We start from the raw sequence: 18,596 nt of genomic DNA, 5'->3' as shown, positions 1-18,596 counted from the left end.
GGAGGCTGACATTCGTGCAGTGCCGCTGGAGCATGTCTGGTGACCTGTTCTCACCTAGTACCTGGTGACGTGATGATGCAGAGCTACCAGCTTCTGAGATACCAGCGAGGAGAGAGTGGCAAGAGTCAAGTTACAGTTGCACCATTTAAATCTCAAGTGTTTATATTGTATTTTTATTTTTACAGTTCACAAGGCACTGTTGTAATAATTATCCTGTCTTATCCTCTCTTGTTCATCCTCTGATTTTCTCCCTTTCTTTATGTAGTTCTGAGTTTCTGACCTATATAATTTTCCTTCATTCTAGAGAATTTCTCTTATCATATCTTGCACGGCAAGTCTGCTGGCAACAAATTCCCTCAATCCTTGTTTGTCTGAGAAAGTCTTTACTTTTCCTTTAGTTTCGAAGGATAATTTCACAGGGTAAAGAATTATAAATTTATGGGGTTTTTTCTTTCAACAGTTTAAGTGTTTGATGTTTGAGTCTGCTGTCTTCTTGCTTGCATGGTTCCTAAGGAGAAGTTACATGTAATTCTTATTTTCTTCTTCTTCAGGTAAGGTTTTGTTTTTCCCTCTCTGGCTTCTTTCAGGAGATTTTCTTTATGCGTGATTTTATGTACTTTGAAAATGATATGCCTTGGCATAGTTGTTTTTACAATATATCTTGCTTGGTGTTCCCTGACCTTCCTGGATCTGTGGTTTGATATCCGTTAGTTTGTGGAAATACTCTGTCATTATAGCTTCAGATATTTCTCCTGTTCCTTTTTTTCTCTTTCTTTTCCTTCTGGTAATTCCCAGTGTGTGCAAATTACATTTTATAGTTGTCCCATTTAGATGTTGTCCCCTCCCCCAGACTTTTGCACATTGGAAATTTCTATTGATGTACACTTAAGCTCAGAGATCGTTTCTTCAGCCATGTTTAGTCTGCTGCTGCTAAGCCCATTAAAGGCATTCTTTATTTCTGTTAAATGTTTTCAGTCTGTGCCATTTTTTTGTTCTTAAAATTTCCATTTGTCTGCTTAGATTACCTGTCTGTTCTTGGCATGCCATCTACTTTTTCCGTTAGAGCCCTTAGCATAGTAAATGTAGTTGTTTTAAATTCAGTCTGATAATTCCTATGTCCCTGCTGTATCTGAATCTGGGTCTGATGCTGAGTCTGTCTTTTCGGACTGTGTTTTTTGCCTCTTTGTATGCCTCATTTTCTCTGCGGCTGAATGCAGTGTGATGTGATGTACTGGCAAAGCAACCACAGACCGCGGGCCTGTGGTCACAGAGTGGAGGGCAGTGGGGGGGGCAGGGTTCGGGAGACTGTGGATGGGTCCCGTCTTTGGGCGAGGCTGCACCCCTGGGCTCTGCGCTGTACACGTGCCTCTGGTCTCCCATCGTGGGTGGGTCAGGATGGCCAGGGGTGCTGAAGCGGGTGTTTCCCTTCCCAGGAGACACGGTGTGTGCATGCTGCTCTCTCTCCTCCCAGGTAGGGAGGATGCCTCCAGGTGGGAGATCGACTTCCTGCTTTCAGGTGGACAGCGCAGGATCAGAGTGGTTAGGACTTTTTATTCTCTCCCCCACCACCCCGCAGTGCTGTTTCTCATGCAGCGTTGATTTAGAAGAATCAGTGTATCATGGAGGCATATGTTGGGGTAGCCTGTCCTGGGCCCCAGCTCTACCCTGGTGCTGGTTTCAACTCTTGTGAGTTACAACTCTTTGTATTCTCCTCTCTCTCCAGTTTGGGTGACGGTTGGGGAGACCCTGTGGTTTGCCCGGTGACTTTATTTCTCTGATGGATCTCTGATGGATCTAAGAAGAGTTGCTGATTTTTCAGCTTTTCACTTGTCAGAATTGAGTGGTGACTGTCAAGCTGCTCACATGCTAGACCAAAAGCTGCTCTGGTTATATTTATCTTAATTATTATCTTAGAGGTCGTAAGCTCAATAGGACATGATTATTATTTTCTTACTAAACAAAAATTGAAGCTCAGGGACAGGGCTGGCCACATAATTAGCAGGGCCATTACAGAATGAAAATTAGAAGTCTCCTGTTCAAAAACAAGAAGTACTATGAAAGATACTGAAATATGAAGTTCTTTTTGTTCTACAGTTGCCCCACTTATCTCTTGAACTTTATTTGCTATTTAATGTTGTTAGAAAAAATTCAGATTTACATCATTAATCATGTAATTTTATCATTTATCTTTTAGAACATTTTTACTCACTTATTTTTGAAGGTGTTTGGCCTCTATTGCCGCGTGGGCTTTTCTCCACGTGCGGCAGGCGGGGTGCTCCGCAGTGCACTGGCTTCCCTCCTGGTGGATATTTTTTGCTGCCGAGCACACGCTCCAGGAGCTTAGTGTCAGTAGTTGCAGCCCATGGCTTAGCTGCTCCGTGGCACATGGGGTCTTCCCAGCCCAGGGGCCCAGCCCGTGTCTGCTGCACGGGCAGGTGGCTTCTTCACCACTGAGCCCCTAGGGAGGCCTTTGTCACTCATCTTTGTATTGCACACACGAGAGCATCTGTATGTGCAATCACCTAAATTACACAACTTGTATTTCTTAGTGTGTATATGCACGTGTATTTTGTTCTTACAAGAATAGTGGAAAACAGTGGGCATGGCTCCCTGAACCAGGTGTTGTGGGTCCTTGGACTCGTTAATCAATAGAGATTTATGAGAAGCCAGATGAGAGATTCAGGCATGGCTTTATTGGGACTCCAGGGGTACGAACAGGAAACAGAGTCCCTGACTCATGCCCTGAGCAGAGGTGAGCGATGCCTGTAAAGGGGGTGTGGATGGGGGCGGGCCAGTGGGTCAGGCAGGAGGGGGGGCTTAGGTGGTCTGCTACCCCCGGTGGTGCTGTGTGCAGGGATGGTGTGTAGGACCATGCTTTTGCTCCTGGCTCCTCAGAAGTGCAGTTGATTTGTGGCCTTTCTGGATCTTGCTGTTCTTGATTGCCCCACCTGCGCATGTGTGCAGTTGCTTTTAGTTCCTTGTAGTCTCGTGTCTGTTGCTAGAGTAGACCTGTGTCTGGGGCTGGCACTGTGGCCAGGTCCCGAGTCGCAGCCTGTTGGGAACAGTGCACAGAAACTGCTTCCCTTCTAGATACGTGCATGTTCTGTGAGGAGACTGAGAGGGGAGGGAACCAGGGGAGGTCCTTGGCAGAGGCGAGAAAGGAGTTCTGGGCCTTTCTCGTGTCTAGAATCACAGCCTTGCTGCCTTGTGCTTTGGAGGAGAAATCACAGCCCCTGGGGTGTCAGGCCCACCTCTCCGTGTGCCTCATACTCATCCCACAAGGGGGCCAGGGGTGGTGTTCTGTGTTCAAGTGAGATGGGGCAGCGCGGAGCCACCTGAGGGGATGCACACGGCCTCTCCCGAGGTCCATCTGCCTTCTCTTGTCCCGTTGTGTTTACAGAACCACATTCAAAGAGAAGATGGTGAATTTCCAGATACGGCATCTGAGTGTTAAGCCTCATGTGGGCTCTCGGGGGGCTATGCAGGCTGTAGCTGCTCAGAGATGTTAGTGACCTGTTGACTGTTCCCACACAGCTGAAAGGTGTCCACGCTGGGTTTGAAATGTGGGTGTTGGCTAATGCTTTCCTTTCCCTCCCTCCTTTCCTTGCAAACCCTGGTGTCGAGGGCTGACGTTCAGCAGGTCGCGGTGAGGGTAAGCCAGTCCAGAAGCGGGAGGCTGGAGGCTTTGGCACCAGGCCCCAGGTGTGTGCAGGTGTGATGGCTGAGGGGGGCCCCTTTCAGTGGGGCCCCATTTAATTTGTCCTTTCTTTCATACTTTTGCTGTAATAAGTCAGTGGTGAATTACAAAAAAAAACTACCCTCTTTTCCCTTCCCTGCAAACCTCCAAACTGCTGTGCATACGGGGATAAGAAATTGGCATGGGTATTCCAAACTGGGTCCTTTTAAGAGTGGAAGCTGACGTTGGAATCACAGACACTCAGTGTGGCTGCCCCAGGCGGCCGGGGCCACGGGGTTGCCTGCGTCACAGGACGTGGCTCAGACGCGTGCTGGGCCCTGCACCGTGCTCCCCCCCCCCCCGCCAAGCTCCCCCTCCATCACTGCGCTGGCCCACACCGAACTGCAGTGAGGTCTGTGTCCGTTTGCTTCACTAAGATGAAATTCTTTTTAAGCTTAGGATCACATTTTACTCATTTTTGTTTCCCTAACACTTATGATTCTGGCAGGGATTTGTAAAAGATAACCCCACAACCACCACCAGCTGCCAGTTTTGAAGCACCTACTACGCACCAGCTCTGTGAAAAAGACTATAAGTTATTTTAATCCTCACAAAAAGCCCTGCACAGGATTTTAAGGGAACTTACCCATGGAGGCAGTCGGTGTTGTGCGGAGCAGTGAGAACCTTGGCAGGCCTGGTGTGTGAAGCATGTAGGCCACTCTTTGAAATACTGTCCAGACTGAGACCTAAGACAGGGGCCAGGAGTTCAGAGAGAGGCAGAGGCCCAGAACTTTAGAAGGAAAATGTAAGTGGGTTATGAATGCTTGTATCATTGAGCTTGGTGTAAATTCTGTGCAGAATGTAGATGGAATTTTCTTTTTCATTTACTCCTTTCTTCAGAGTGTTGCGCTTCTCTGATAGTTCAGTTGGTAAAGAATCCACCTGCAGGAGACCTGAGTTTGATCCCTGGGTTGGGAAGATCTGCTGGAGAAGGGAAGGGCTACCCACTCCAATATTCTGGCCTGGAGAATTCCATGGACTGTACAGTCCACGGGGTCTCAAAGAGTCGGACACGACAGAGCGACTTTCACTTTCTTTGACTTTCAGAGTGTTAGCCACATTCACTAGGTACCTTAGATTCCCTAAGAACAGTTTGTGTCAGACTAAGCTTAGTGGTCAAAATTTTCAGATCTCCTTCTGGTCCAAATGTAGGCAGCGGGCCTGGTGAACAGGTTCTGGGTGGACTGTGAGCTGGCTGGACGGCCCAGAGGAGTCCAGAGAGTAGAAGTGAGGTCAGTGTTGACCGCGCACACTTAATTCCGCAGGCTTAATCTCGGACTTCATTCTCTTCACCGTTTTTATTAACTGTGTGTATCACTGTCATATTGTTCACATTTTCAAATGACAAGGCAACAAAGCTTAGTTAGTTAAGCTATTGCATGACAGAATCAATTCCTCTAGAAATCTTAAACACAAAATACCAGCAGATTGGATAACAATCAGTTCAGTTCACTCAGTCATGTCCGACTCTTTGTGACCCCATGAACCGCAGCATGCCAGGCTTCCCTGTCCATCACCAACACCCAGACCTTGCTCAAACTCATGTCCATCGAGTTGGTGATGCCATCCAACCATCTCATCCTCTGTCGTCCCCTTCTCCTCCTGCCTTCAATCTTTCCCAGCATCAGCGTCTTTTCCAGTGAGTCGATTCTTCGCATCAGGTGACCAAAGTATTGGAGTTTCAGCTTCAGCATCAGTCCTTGCAATGAATATTCAGGACTGATCTCCTTTAGGATGGACTGGTTGGATCTCCTTGCAGTCCAAGGGACTCTCAACAGTCTTCTCAACACCACAGTTCAAAACCATCAATTCTTCTGCGCTCAGCTTACTTTCTGCTCCAATTCTCACATCCATACATGACTACTGGAAAAACCATAGCTTTGACTAGAGGGACCTTTGTTGGCAAAGTAATGTCTCTGGTTTTCAATTCACTGTCTAGGTTGGTCATAGCTTTTCTGACTGCAGTGATTTTGGAGCCCCAAAACATAAAGTCAGCCACTGTTTCCACTATTTCCCCGTCTATTTGCCATGAAGTGATGGGACCAGATGCCATGATCTTGGTTTTCTGAATGTTGAGTTTTAAGCCAACTTTTCACTCTCCTCTTTCACTGTCATCAAGAGTATACTGCAGTCAGGATTGCTGACTAATGCCTGTATCAACACCTATACCACAACCACCAGAGCTTCAGTGATTTTGTGTTTAGTTTGATTTCTCCAGACAGAACTTTTCCACGTCATTGGACCAATTGAGATGCTGTTATTGTACACATAGAAAATGTTGCTGTGTCACTGAAAACCATACACTGTCCACAATATACGAGTCCTTACAAAAGTGAAACTGTCTGTAGTCTTGGATTTAAAGGAGTGGCAACATTTCAGGACTTCTTGGGTGGAAAAAAGTTGGCAGAGAGAAGTCCACAACCAGCATGTTGGAAAGTTCTGACAATGCTGTCTACTGGAGAAGGCAGTGGCAAGCCATGTCAGTATTCTTGCCTGATGGCGGAGCAGAAGGACATGCATTCTTCTTCTCCCGCGAGAACTCCGGAATTACAACTCGCTGCTGAACAGCCGTCAACAGGAAAATGTTGGATCCCACCGAAAAAAGATAGCCCACATCCAGGGGCAAAGGAGAAGCCCCAGCAAGATGGTAGGAGGGGCAAAATCGCGTTTAGAATCAAACTCCATACCGGTCCGAGATGCTCAGAGGGCTTTAACGAAACCTTGTGTGTACCAGGAGAACCCTCAGAGACTGAGCCAGACCTGCCTTTGAGTGTCTGAGTGTCTCCTGCGGAGGTCCGGGTCAGCAGTGGCCTGCTGCAGGGGCAGGGACTCTGGGTGCAGCAGACTTGGGTATGGCATCAGCCCTCTTGGAGGAGGTCACCATTAACCCCACCACAGAGCTGCCAGAACTTACACAGGACTGAGAAACAGACTCTTGGATGAAACAAACAGAACCTTGTGTACCAGGACCCAGGAGAAAGGAGCAGTGACCCCACCAGAGACTGACCCAGACTTGGATAACAGTAAAATTCTGAAATACATGAGCTGGACCCTAAACTGCCCTGAATATAATGGCACGAAAGACGACTTCAGGGGATTTTAGGTGGCAGAGAGCTGAGTGTGAACAAGTGGTCTGCTGGGGCTGTTGAGGGCTGTTCACTCCTCAAATCTGCTGAGTGGCAGAGTTGTGGAGAACAGGGATAAGTGGGTAGATGGTACAGGCTGCCTGAAGAGAACCTTTCTAATGTTTAGATTTTCTGCAGGTAAAATATGCTGTACCGTCATGTCCACTGAATCCATAGCAGTACGGGGATTTTTACTAAGAGCAGCCCCATAGGTGAGACGTCCCAGCGATGCTTCCTGTGTGGCATAGTGAGTTGAGTAAGTGTTGCCTAAGGCTCCCTCTTGTTTTGAAATTTATATAAATCTTTGCTACTTATCCAGCCCAGGGAAATATTGTTTGAGATTGTATTATAGTGTCCCTAGGCCATGAGAGCCATTTACTGAAAGATGTCCATATGATTGGGAACGGACAATCAAATGTAGATTACAGTTCTAAATTGAACTCTAAAAATAAAATTTAAGAAAGAGTATAAAATTCAGAAGCGGAGTGCACTGAGTAATGACAGCCTTAATGTGAAAAAACTCGGTGAAGCGCGGTAACGAAGGAAACAGGGACTTTAACAAGGTTCTAAATAGTAAAACAACAAGATTGGGGGAGTCAGCAGGAGGCATGTGCATGATAAACTCTCAGGTTGTATGTAATTTGATTGTGACAGCACACACATACAAGCATATGGTTATTATAACTATCAGAGTATAGTAGGGATGTCGGGGAGTGACTTGTGGTAGTTACTGATACCATGCCACTGAGTGGCTTTAATGTGTGAACAACATGGATGACACAGTCTGAATTCTGTTTCTGCTTTGGAGTACATGATGACATACAACCCGACAGCTTTGAGTAGCTCATCATTCATGAAATTTTACTAAAAATTGAAGTAAAGCTTAAATCCCACTGTGGGGATTTCGTAAGGCTCCGAGATGAGACAGTATCCTGGGAACGGTGTGTTGTTAGGGGATGTTCAGGTTTCGGGCTGTGGTGAGGTGGCCGGCTCAGGTCTGTCTTCCCGGGCATTGCTCTGTGTCTCGGCCACACACCCCAGGCCCGGGGTGGCGGTGGTCGCCGCCTCCTCTTGCAGGGCCGTTCCTGTGCCTAGTGCACCACCCCGGGAGGCTTTGCTTTTGCAACTCACCTTGAAAATTCATCTAGTTCCTAGCTCTAGTGGGCTGTTTAGGTCCTTGCACAGTGTGGCCCCACTTACTCTTTCAGTTTCACCTTTTATCACCTCCGAATACTCGACCTCCAGGTTAGGCAGGTAGCTCCACTGTCTTTCCCACACTTGGTTTTCTTCCTCGGGTGCCTTTCAGTTCCTACTTGTTAGAGGCCTTCCTGTCTTCCCTACAGACCGCAAGGTAAAGACCGCTGCCTTTGTATCACTTTCAAATGAGAGAGTTAAACAGTGTGTTTTGTGTCATCTACCTGTATGAGTCTGTGAATGTGAAAGGACACTGATTATAGACAAACTAGTTAAGGCAGAATTGGAGATAATAGTTTTTAAACAAAATTCTAATAATTACGTCTAGATCTTAAAAAGTTGTAGAGCTTCCCTATTGTTATGTATTAACACTGTTATTTACGTTAATTGGTCAGCTAAGATGAGTGACTCACCTTCTCGAGGCTGAACTCTTATTTCTGTTATGTAATAGGGTAGAAGTGGTGGTAAATGACGTGGTTTTGATTCAGTTACCTTCTGTGGTGTAGTTTGATGAGTTACAAAAGATTGGCCTGCTGAAGCCTTTGTGAACACAGATTGCTCTGCTAATACAGATTTTAATCATTTGAATGAGACATTTGCTCGATATGAATCTAAGGAAATTACATTTTATAAAATTGCTTTGTCTAAGTAAACCTGTGTTCTTGTTTATTAGGAAAGTTTGTTTAATAAATTATAGATTGCCTAATTTTATTCCTTGACAGCCAGCTTCATTCTTCATTTATTAAAAAGTAAATTCCATACGTGATATGCAGGAGAATTTGAAGTGGAGTGCTTCTGTACATGCTGCTTGACATGTTTCAGCTGAGTGTGGAATATCAACAGGGAGACAGTTTATGAGGAAAAATGTGCTTGTCAAGCTCTTGACTTACTATTCTCACACTGTGTTCTTTGCCAGCCCCAAATTCTAATAAGACAATAGCATTTTCACTCTTAGGTCTTCTAAAATTAGGCTTTGAGGAACTATACTTTGTATGGTAGCTGTATCTCACACATCTCAGTTTTATGTCCCGGATGGTTTAGCAGGTAAAGAGTCTGCCTCCAGTTCAGGAAACAAAGGAAACACGGGTTCATCCCCTGGGGAAAGATCCCTGGAGGAGGAAATGGCAACCCACTCCAGTATGCTTGCCGAAAAGTCGTGGACAGAGGAGCCTGGCGGGCTTCAGTCCACGGGGTCGCAAAGACAGACACGACTTGGGACTAAACAACAGCAAACATATGGTGCTTGCAGGCGTACTATCCAGAGCATCACAGCAGGGCCGTGACCAGGGAAGGCCCGCCCCAGGAGGGTTCGGCGTCTGTGTGCTTGCGGCCACTCAGTCCCCGGTTCTCTTACAGACTTAAGCGTTTGTAGTAACACAGGTTGTCCAGTTAAAAAAAACAAAAACAGGGAAGGAAGGTATAGCACTTTAAGTGTTCAGTTGAAAAGAATTGCTTATTTTGTTACTGTAGACTGTGCTTTCTTTGAAATTATTTTGCTAGTAAGCAGGGTATGTCTTAATCTGTGTTGGAGGTTGAAAAAGAGAATGTGAAATGGATTATGTTAAATTTCTGAGAATTATGTACAGTTACAGGCCAATAATTGTGTGTTTGAGAAGGTTATTAAAGAATCAGTATTTGTTATGGTAGAATAGTTAGTTAAAAAAAATATTCAGAGAGGGACAGTAGTGACCAAAAACAAGTAAGGGAGATATATGTTCTTAGAAATGTATATATTTGTATAGGTGACAAGCAACGAGCTCATGTAACAACTAAGCTATGAATTCTTTAGGTAGTTGGAGAAATGATCTTATAGGAGTGGTTTGAGAAATGAATGAGTGATTGAATGGATGTTTTATTTTCTTGGCTTAAGATAGGTAGGTGGTATATTCAATGAAATATTATGCAGCCATAAAAAGGAAGGAAGTCTCTCCATTTATAACAATATGGATGGACTGTGAGGGTATTATGTTTAGTAACGTAAGTCAGAGAAAGACAGATACGTATAGCTTCACTTGTGTGTGGAATCTAAACAAACAAGGAAGCTCCTGGACACAGAAGGCAGATTGGAGGTTGCCAGAGGCAAGGATGGGGGTGAAAGTGGATGAAGAGTGCTTGGATAGGGGGTTACAAAGTGTCAGTTTGTAGTTAAGAGAGAAATATGACTCCACGTTTTAAAAAATTCTGCTCTGGGTAAAATGCTATTGAACAGCCATCATATGCCACAGAGAAATTGTTTGTGAAAGGAAGAGTCAGTAGATGTGGCAACCTTCATCACTGTCTTATTTTAAGAAATTGCCACAACCACTCCAGCTTTCAACAACCACCACCCTGTGATCAGTCAGCAGTCAGCAGCGTGGATGTGAGACCCTCCACCTGCAGTGACATTATAACAGGCTGACGTTTCGTCAGCACAGTTTGTCAGCTAAGCTTATGGCATATTCTACATCCTCTCTTGTCCTTCACTGCTCTTCACCAGAAGTAAATTCCGTCCCAAGAAGCAGCTTTCTTTACTCATGCGTAAGAAGCAGCTCCTCCTCTGTGAGGTTTTGCCCTGAGATTGCAGCAATGCGGTGACATCTTCAGGCTCCACTTCTAGTTTCAGTTCTTGTGCTGTTTCTGTCGCATCTGCAATTCCTTCCTTTATGAAGTCTTGAACCCTTCAAAGTCATCCATGGGGGTTGGAACCGGCTTCTTCCAGACTCCTGTTAATGTTGATATTTGGGCCTCTTACGAATCACGAATGTTCTTAATGGCATCTAGAATGGCAAATCCTTTTCAAGTGGCTTTCAGATTCAACAGAGGAATCACCATCTATGAGATATTCTGTCATGCAGCCTTTTTGTTCCACTTATAGGGCTCAGGCAGCATAGATTGAGCATAATTTAAGGGCTCCAGGATTTCTGTGTGGTAAATGGGCATTCAGCTTTTAAGGCAACAGCTGTTTTAGCCCCTAACAGGAGAGTTAGCCTGTCTTTTGAAGCTTTCCAGCCAGTCAGTGACTTCCCATCTCTAGCTATGAAAGTCCTAGATGGCATCTTCTTCTGATTGAAAACTGTTTGATCTGCATTAAAATCTGTTGTTCATGTAGCCACCTTCATGAATTGTCTTTGCTAGCCCTGGATAACTTGCTGTAGCTGCCACATCAGCACTTGCTGCTTCACCTCGCACTTCTACATTATGGAGCCGACCTCTGTCCTCAGCACCTCATGAATCAGCCTCTGCTGGCTTCAGACTTTTCTCCTGCAGCTTCTTTACCTCTCTCGGCTTTCTACGGTTGAAGGGAGGTTGAGCTCTGCTCTGATTAGACTTTGGGTTAAAGGAATGGTGTTGCTGGTTTGATCTTCTGTCCAGGCCACTAAAGCTTTCTCTGTATCGGCACTAAGACTATATCTGTTTTCTTATCATGTATACGTTCACTGGAGTAACACTTTTTGCTTTACATTCGTAACTTGGCTGTTTGGTACAGAAGCCCTACTCTTGACCTGTCTTGGCTTTTAACATTCCTTCCTCACTGAGCTTAATCATTTGCAGCTTTTAATTTAAAGTGAGGCATGTGGGACTGTTCCTTTCCTTGAGCACTTGGACACCTCTGTAGGGTTACTGACTGGCCTGGTTTCAGTCTTGCTGTGTTTCAGGGAATGGGGGGCCGAGGCGAGGGAGGGGGATGGGGAGCCGTCAATTTGTGGAGCAGTCAGGACACATGTTTATTGATGGTCTGCTGCCTTATGTGGGTGTGGTTCATGGCACCCCAAAACATTTACAGGGTAGTATCAAAGGTTGCTGATCACAGAGCACCATAACAAATATAATAGTGATGAAATGTTTGCAACACAGAGACACAGAGTGAGCAGAAGCTGTCGGAAAAATGCTCCACGCAGGTTGCTGCAGACCTTCAGTCTGTGAACAGCGGCATGTCTGCGGAGCAGGGTAAAGCAAGTGCTGCCTGCGCGTCAGCTTGGCTCCAGTAGGGCCAGGGGTGCCTGCCTGTGCTGGCAGCCTGGGGGAGGGGGGTGGGCTCTGCTCTCAGGCTCGGGGGCCCACCGGGCGGCACAGGGAGCAGGCACTACTGCGAAGTGTGGGGCGTTCACGGAAAGGGGTTAAGATTAAAGTTCTGTATTTACTTTCTTGGGGTCCTAATATGTCCAGTTTATCATTTCAGGCTGAGTGATTGTGTTTACCAGTTTATGATAATAAACGCTCTAGGCTCTATCATACTATGTTTCATATGCTACATTATATTAACTTTATCAAAAGTATGCCTAATTGAGGCTTAACAGTCTTATTCCATTTATTTGAAAAAAATAATAAATCTGATTATTTACTTTAAAGCTGCAGAAGAAAGAAGATCAGCAATTGGAACCTAAAAAAAGTACCAGCCCTAAAAAAGCTGCAGAGCCCACTGTTGATCTTTTAGGACTCGGTAAGTAATAAAAACACACATCACTGTTAGAGCTACAAGACAGTGCAAACCTTGACGCGCATTGACTAGAACGGCTTTATCGTCAGTGTGCCAGAGGGACCTGTTGACTGAATTTGGACGCGGTGTGGTTAATTTGCTGTGTTCCCGCAGAAAGGGAAATCTTCATCAGGGAGCTGGCGTCTGTCAGCAGTGCCTTCACGGAAGTGCGGGTGATGAGTTCCTAGGGAGAGAGGAGCTGTCAGAGCGGTCTCCAAGGCTTGGTAGACCATGCTGTCTCAGCACTGAAACGAGGAGTAGATTGCGTTTGCTCCCACCTCTCTTCTCTTTATTTAGCTTTTTGCGGGGTTGGAGGGGATCCCTTAGCAAAATAATTCTGGCATAACCTTATTGTAAGGTGCTGTCTTAAAGAAAGCTTTTATTTTGGTTAACTGAAGCAACACGCCTTATGCCTCGATCTAGTGGTTCACGTTATGTGTGTGATGACAGTAAGAAGTGCTCACTTTAATGTCATTTTTGTTCTCGGGGCTGACAGATGGATGTTGTCTGCTTGGCAGGTAAACAGGCTTCCATTCAAGTGCTTGTATTGTCCTTATCTGCAAATGTCAGCTCTTCTTAAGTGTGTCTCCTCTTTGTTCTAAAGTGGCTTGATAAATAGTTATTTTTATAATATCTGAGCCTTCTGCAGTAATTAATTTAGAATAAAATCTTTTTAGTTTAGAGAAAGATTAATGGCTAAAGGAAAGCAATAAAAGATAGTTGAAGGATGGAGTTGAACTTTATAAAACTTTTCTAAAATTTGATCTTTGTTCTTATTAAGAAGATTGTTTTTCTTTTAAGAATTACAATTGAATGTTTTAGTCATTTCTTGGAAGTTGCTGTATCATGCAGATATATTCCTTATCGATAAAAATCTTCTGTGGTGGTGAAATTAAGTCATATATTAGAAATATAAAAAAAAACTATGATTTTATGAGCCCTGAAAATAGGGCTCAGTCCAGGGGCTCTAAATAAAATCATGTTGAATACAAGTTCTCTTAATTTATGTATTTTATTTCCTTTCCTCTGAATGAGAGAAAGGGAAAAAAAGACTTATTACCAAAGTAAGAATAGATCCTACTGAGACTGCATGCATCTTTGTCTTCACGGCAGCATCTCCTCTCCAGTCTAGTGCCTCGTTTACCAGTTGATAACTTAGAAATGTTAGATAGAACCCAGGCCTGACTCTCACTTTACAGACTCACTCACTGACTCACAGCTCTTCACAAAGTGTCTGCTGGTATCCAGGCACCTAGACACTAAGGAGAGAGCTGTGAAGGAGAACAGATGAGCATGCCTGACTCTGGGAGCTTTCATTCTCTCTGGGGAAGCAGTGAAAAAATAGTGAAGCCAACTATGGTGTGGGTCATATTTGGTAAGTGCTGCAGCTGAAAGAAAAAGGAGTGGTGGTAATTTTAAATAGGGCTAGGGGTGCTGGGGGCTCCCTGAGATACCACTGGAGTGAGGACCTAAGGAAGTCGGGGCTCCCTGGCTGTGTGGGTGAGACAGGCGGGTGTGGTGGCCCCGCGGCAGCCCTGCCACCGCATGGATGGGGCCAGGATGCGTGAGATCCAGAGGGTGGGAGGCCTGGGATGCGGGGCGACAGGGAGGCCGGTCCACTGCGACAGGACTTTGGCATCTGCTTGGAGTGTCCTGGAAATGCATTGCAGGGATTCGAGCAAAGAAGTACTTCCTCTGACTTGAGTTTTTCAGGACTTCTTACAGCTGCTGTGTTAAGAGTCGGGTGTAGTAAGGCGAGGCTGCCATAGGGGCAGAGGACCAGTAACAGAGCTGGGGGGCGGTGGCTGAAGGGGGCGGTGGCCTGGGGGTTATAAGAAGTAGCCAGCTCTGGACCTGTTTTAAAGAAGGAGCCAATAGGGTTCGCTGACCAGTGAACACTGTAGGATGTTTCCCTTTGGGAATGACTTTGTAGAACAGGCACCCTGCTCCCTTGGGACAAGCAGAGTTGCTCTCCTGAGGTCTCCAGTGGCCGAGCATGGTGGTGGGGAGGTGATCTGGGAGACAGGTGGCAGGACTGGCCCCAGGCACCCAACTGTTGCCACGGTTAGGCTGCAGAGTCCGGTCTCCTGGCGCTTGAGCTCTGATCTCAGAAACACTGAGCTGTCTTTGTGGAGCGTCACTTGCTGTGCTTCCTGCTTTCCAGCTGGCCACAGTGGCAGAGCGTGTCTGCTCTCAGTGCGTCCCTGTCTTCCACTGCCCGGTCTCAGAGTCCCCGGGTCATGGGGTTTACAGACTGTGGCTCCCCTCTTCTGGCATCAGGCTCTGTGATGTCAGCTGTGGCTGGGTCTCATCAGGGCTCTGTGAGCCTGTTTCAGCGGTGGGAGAGCTTCAGGAAACTGTGTCCTGAGGGAAGACCCAAGCTTTGTTCACGGTGGGAGGGTGTGGGAGTGCTCGAAGGAGAGGGTAAGGACATATCAGGGGGATTTGCTGCTGACTGATGATTCTAGCTCTGTGCTGGAAGAGTTCCGGAGGTGGCCGGGCAGGTGATGGGGTCAGAAAGAGGGATTAGGGGTCTTGCTGATGAAGTTTAGCAGCGGGAAGCCTGGTGCCTCACCCAGAGCACATTCGGCTCTGCTCCTGCCAGTTATCAGTCACCTAAGTTCTTTTAGAAGAGACTGTCTGGCTTTGAGAGAACAGCGCTCCTGAATGAGGACGGAGCAGCAGCCTCTCCGTGGGTAAGCGTGGCGCTCTGGTTTCCCTCAGGTGGAGGCCTGCTCTGGCAGGGGCAGCAGGCGCGTGCGGTCCGCTTTATGGCCGCGCAGAAAAGACGGTGAGCCCATGTGGGTGAGAGCAGAGATGGCCTTCACGTTACACGTTTGCAGGGAAGACAGAGAAAAGCCCCGCAGGGTTAGTGCAGTTACACAGCCACGGAGGGCCAGGAGTCCCAGGGTTCTGTGTGTATTCAAGGTCACATTTTAGTAGTCTCACACAGGATAATAGTCAAGATAATTTTTTAGAAATGTGAACGTCCCATTTAAATGACCCTTGAGCAAACCTTTTTGTTTCAGCCCAGTGGCTCAAGATAAACCTGGTTCCTCAGCTCCCCTTTCCTGATCTACTCCCATCCCAAAGTCAAACATAAAATACTCTGTGTGTTTTTTAGCAAGAGTCAGCAATGTTTTTCTGAAAGGCACTAACCGTTTTTGGCTTTGCAGGCCTTACAGTCTCTGGGGCACCTACTCCACTCACCCCCATGATGGGCTTGTCGCTGTTGGCAACAGCGTGGATGGTGAGGGGGGCTGGGCTCTGCTGGACTTTAAAGATAGTTGGGAGAGGCCTTTATGCTCCTGGTTGTGCCTGCAAGAATGACTTCATGTTTAGGTGTTGATTTGCACTGGAAGCTTGTGGAAGTACAGTTTACTCTGTGCCTTTCTGTCTAGTAGTAGAAGTGGGGTCAATACTTGGTTATTACCTGCCCTCTGCTCTTGGAAATAGCCAGGTCTTAGGGACCCTCTTGGCAGAGGGCTAGACTGACTAGCCTGGCCAGTTGACTAGACCGTGTCCCTGCCGTCTGAAAGCAGAGCTGACACTAGCTCCCACCGCCACCGGGGTGCCGCTTGCCCATCCTCTTGTGTGTGGGGTCCTCCAGGACTGCGAGCCACACTGTGCGCGTCTTCACGGCCGGCCTCTGTTGGTGATGACTTCGCTTTCATGTGACAAAAGCTGACAGACTGCTTAGCAACTGGTTAGGACAGCCTCAGACTTCCTTTTGTAGAGGGTCCCATCTGAGAACAGTCTTCGGGGTGAGCACCTGCTCCAGCCATAAGGCGTGGCAGACCTGTGGCTGCGGGGTGGAGCGTGGCCTGCTGGCTTCAGCTCGGCCTTCCTGCAGACCCGCCCTTGGCCTGCCCCACTCCCGGGCAGAAGGCTTCACCACAGGCCGCTCTGGCTCATGGGTGCGTGGGACCGTCGGGGACAGGCGCCTGGGGAGAGCTCACAGAGAGTCGGGCTGGAGCTTGGTAGTGAACACCTGGCTCAGGGTGTCTTTACCGCTTACACAGGCGTATTCTTCTGCTTGCTCACTATCATCTAGGGATGGACATTTCTGCCTGAACATTGCATAAGCTTTGAGTTATTTTAAATACTGAACTACATAGAGATGTATTGAGATAGTGGGTTCCTCAGTTTTTTCTTAATTGAAAAGCTCAGAGGAACATACAGCTTTAGGCAAGTTTTAAAGTCTTCTCATTCATACCTGTTTCAGGAAATAAAAGCGTTAACTTGTCATAATAGCCAAGATCAGATGGGTTGATGATGCTAGTTAAACATAGTTTTTAGTATTGTATATTGTATATAACCTGCTTAATTATCTAGTAATATATGTCCCAGTTTTATATAATGAGAGAGGTGAGTACATTACCTTTTTTTCCTCTATATTTCTTTGTGTTTGTAAGATTTATGGGCAGAAACAAACTAAAGGATAAAATACTTTCAGAAAGCACTCTAATTACCTTTAAAGCAGTAAATTCCTGCAGAGAGGTTTCTGTTTTTCAAAGGCCATACACTGAAAAGTACCACAAGTTTATGTCTGGGTGGGCTGGGCCGCGGCGAGCCCTGGCCTGAGGAATTGCTGCTGTCCAGGGAGGGAGGAGGAGAGAAGGCTCTGTCTAGCGCACGTGCCTGAGGGGATTTTATAGTCTGTTATGGTTCTGTGGAAAGCTCTTAGAGAGACGGGAATACCAGACCGTCTTACCTGTCTCCTGAGAAACCTGTATGCGGGTCAAGAAGCAACAGTTAGAATCCTGTATGGAACAACTGACTGGTTCAAGATCGAGGAAGGAGTACGACAGGGCTGTCTGCGGTCACCCTGTGTGTTTAATCTGTACACTGAGCACATCATGAGAAACGCTGGGCTGGACGAGTTACAAGCTGGAACCAAGATAGGCGGGAGAAACATCAGCCTCAGGTGTGCAGACGGTACCACTCTAATGGCAGAAAGTGAAGAGGAACTAAAGAGCCTCTTGATGAGGGTGAAGGAGGAGAGTGAAAGCTGGCTTAGACTTAAATCTTAAAAAAACTTAAGAACGTCGTATTTGGCCCCATTACTTCATGGCAAACGGAAGGGGAAAAGGTGGAAGTGGTGACAGATTTCCTCTTCTTGGGCTCCAAAGTCACTGCAAACAGTGACCGCAGCCGTGAAATCCAAAGGCCACTGCTTCTTGGCAGGAAAGCGATGACAAACCTAAACGTTGTGTTGAAAAGCAGAGACATCACTCTGCCGACAAAGGTCCGCATAGTCAAGGCTGTGGTCTTCCTGGTGGCCACATGTGGTTGTGAGAGCTGGAATGTAACGAAGGCAGAACATGGAGAATTGATGCCTTCGAACGATGGTGCTGGAGAAGACTCCTGAAAGTCCCTTCGGCAGCAAGGAGATCAAACCAGTCAATCTTAAAAGAGATCAACCCTGAATATACACTGGAAGGACTGATGCTACAACTCCACTATTTTGGTCAGTTGATGCGCACAGACGACTCACGGGGAAAGTCCCTGACACTGGGAAAGACTGAGGGCAGGAGGCGAGACCAGATGGCTGGACGGCATCACCAGTGCGGTGCACCTGAGCTTGGGCAAGCTCCAGGAGATGCTGAGGGACAGGGAGGCCTGGCGTGCTGCAGTCCATGGGGTGGCAAAGCGTGGGACATGACTGGGTGACTGAACAGCAACAACAACAGTGGTTCTCAGATATTGTTAAAACTTAATGAAATCTTGTTTCTGCTCAGAAGAGTATGTTCAGTGAATGATTAAAGACTATTTCACCCTCTCAGAAAGGGGGCCTTGGCTGTCTTTTTGTGTGATCACACCTGTTCGCTGGGGGAGACCAGCTGTGGACGGCTACCACGCGTGGTCCTGAGTCTGACGGGAGGCCACAGAGGGTGACAAGCGGGCCTGCTGGAGATCTGGCACCAGAACCTGGAGGGGAGGGCGTCACATCCTCCAGCCCTGGGCCGTGAGCAAGAGGGCAGCTCCCCAGGCTCAGGGACTGAGAGGCACGTGATGGCGGGAGGCGATGTCCAGGCGTTGACGGAGTGAACGCTGGCTGTGGGCGAGGCGCCTTCCAGTCGTT

At 46.9% G+C, this 18,596-nt stretch overlaps 1 protein-coding gene across 13 annotated transcripts in view; it reads left to right on the top strand.

Moving 5' to 3' along the window:
* Positions 1-18,596, top strand: part of SMAP1 (small ArfGAP 1) — a 178,137-nt gene that overhangs the window by 130,617 nt on the left and 28,924 nt on the right. For all 13 annotated transcript variants that reach the window (XR_014065195.1, XR_014065194.1, XR_014065193.1 and 10 more), the window contains one exon: positions 12,385-12,475. Coding sequence is in view for 8 of the 13 variants with exons in the window: in XM_081529366.1 (XP_081385492.1) it covers positions 12,385-12,475 (91 nt within the window). In the remaining 5 variants the exon portion in view is untranslated. The remainder of the gene's footprint in view (positions 1-12,384; positions 12,476-18,596) is intronic.

This window comes from Giraffa tippelskirchi, chromosome 9, assembly GCF_054371585.1.
Source record: "Giraffa tippelskirchi isolate mGirTip1 chromosome 9, T2T-mGirTip1v1.2.pri, whole genome shotgun sequence".
Classification (NCBI taxonomy): domain Eukaryota; kingdom Metazoa; phylum Chordata; class Mammalia; order Artiodactyla; family Giraffidae; genus Giraffa; species Giraffa tippelskirchi.
The sequence above is the reverse complement of the archived record's forward strand: the minus strand, read 5'-3'. Positions and strand labels throughout refer to the sequence as shown.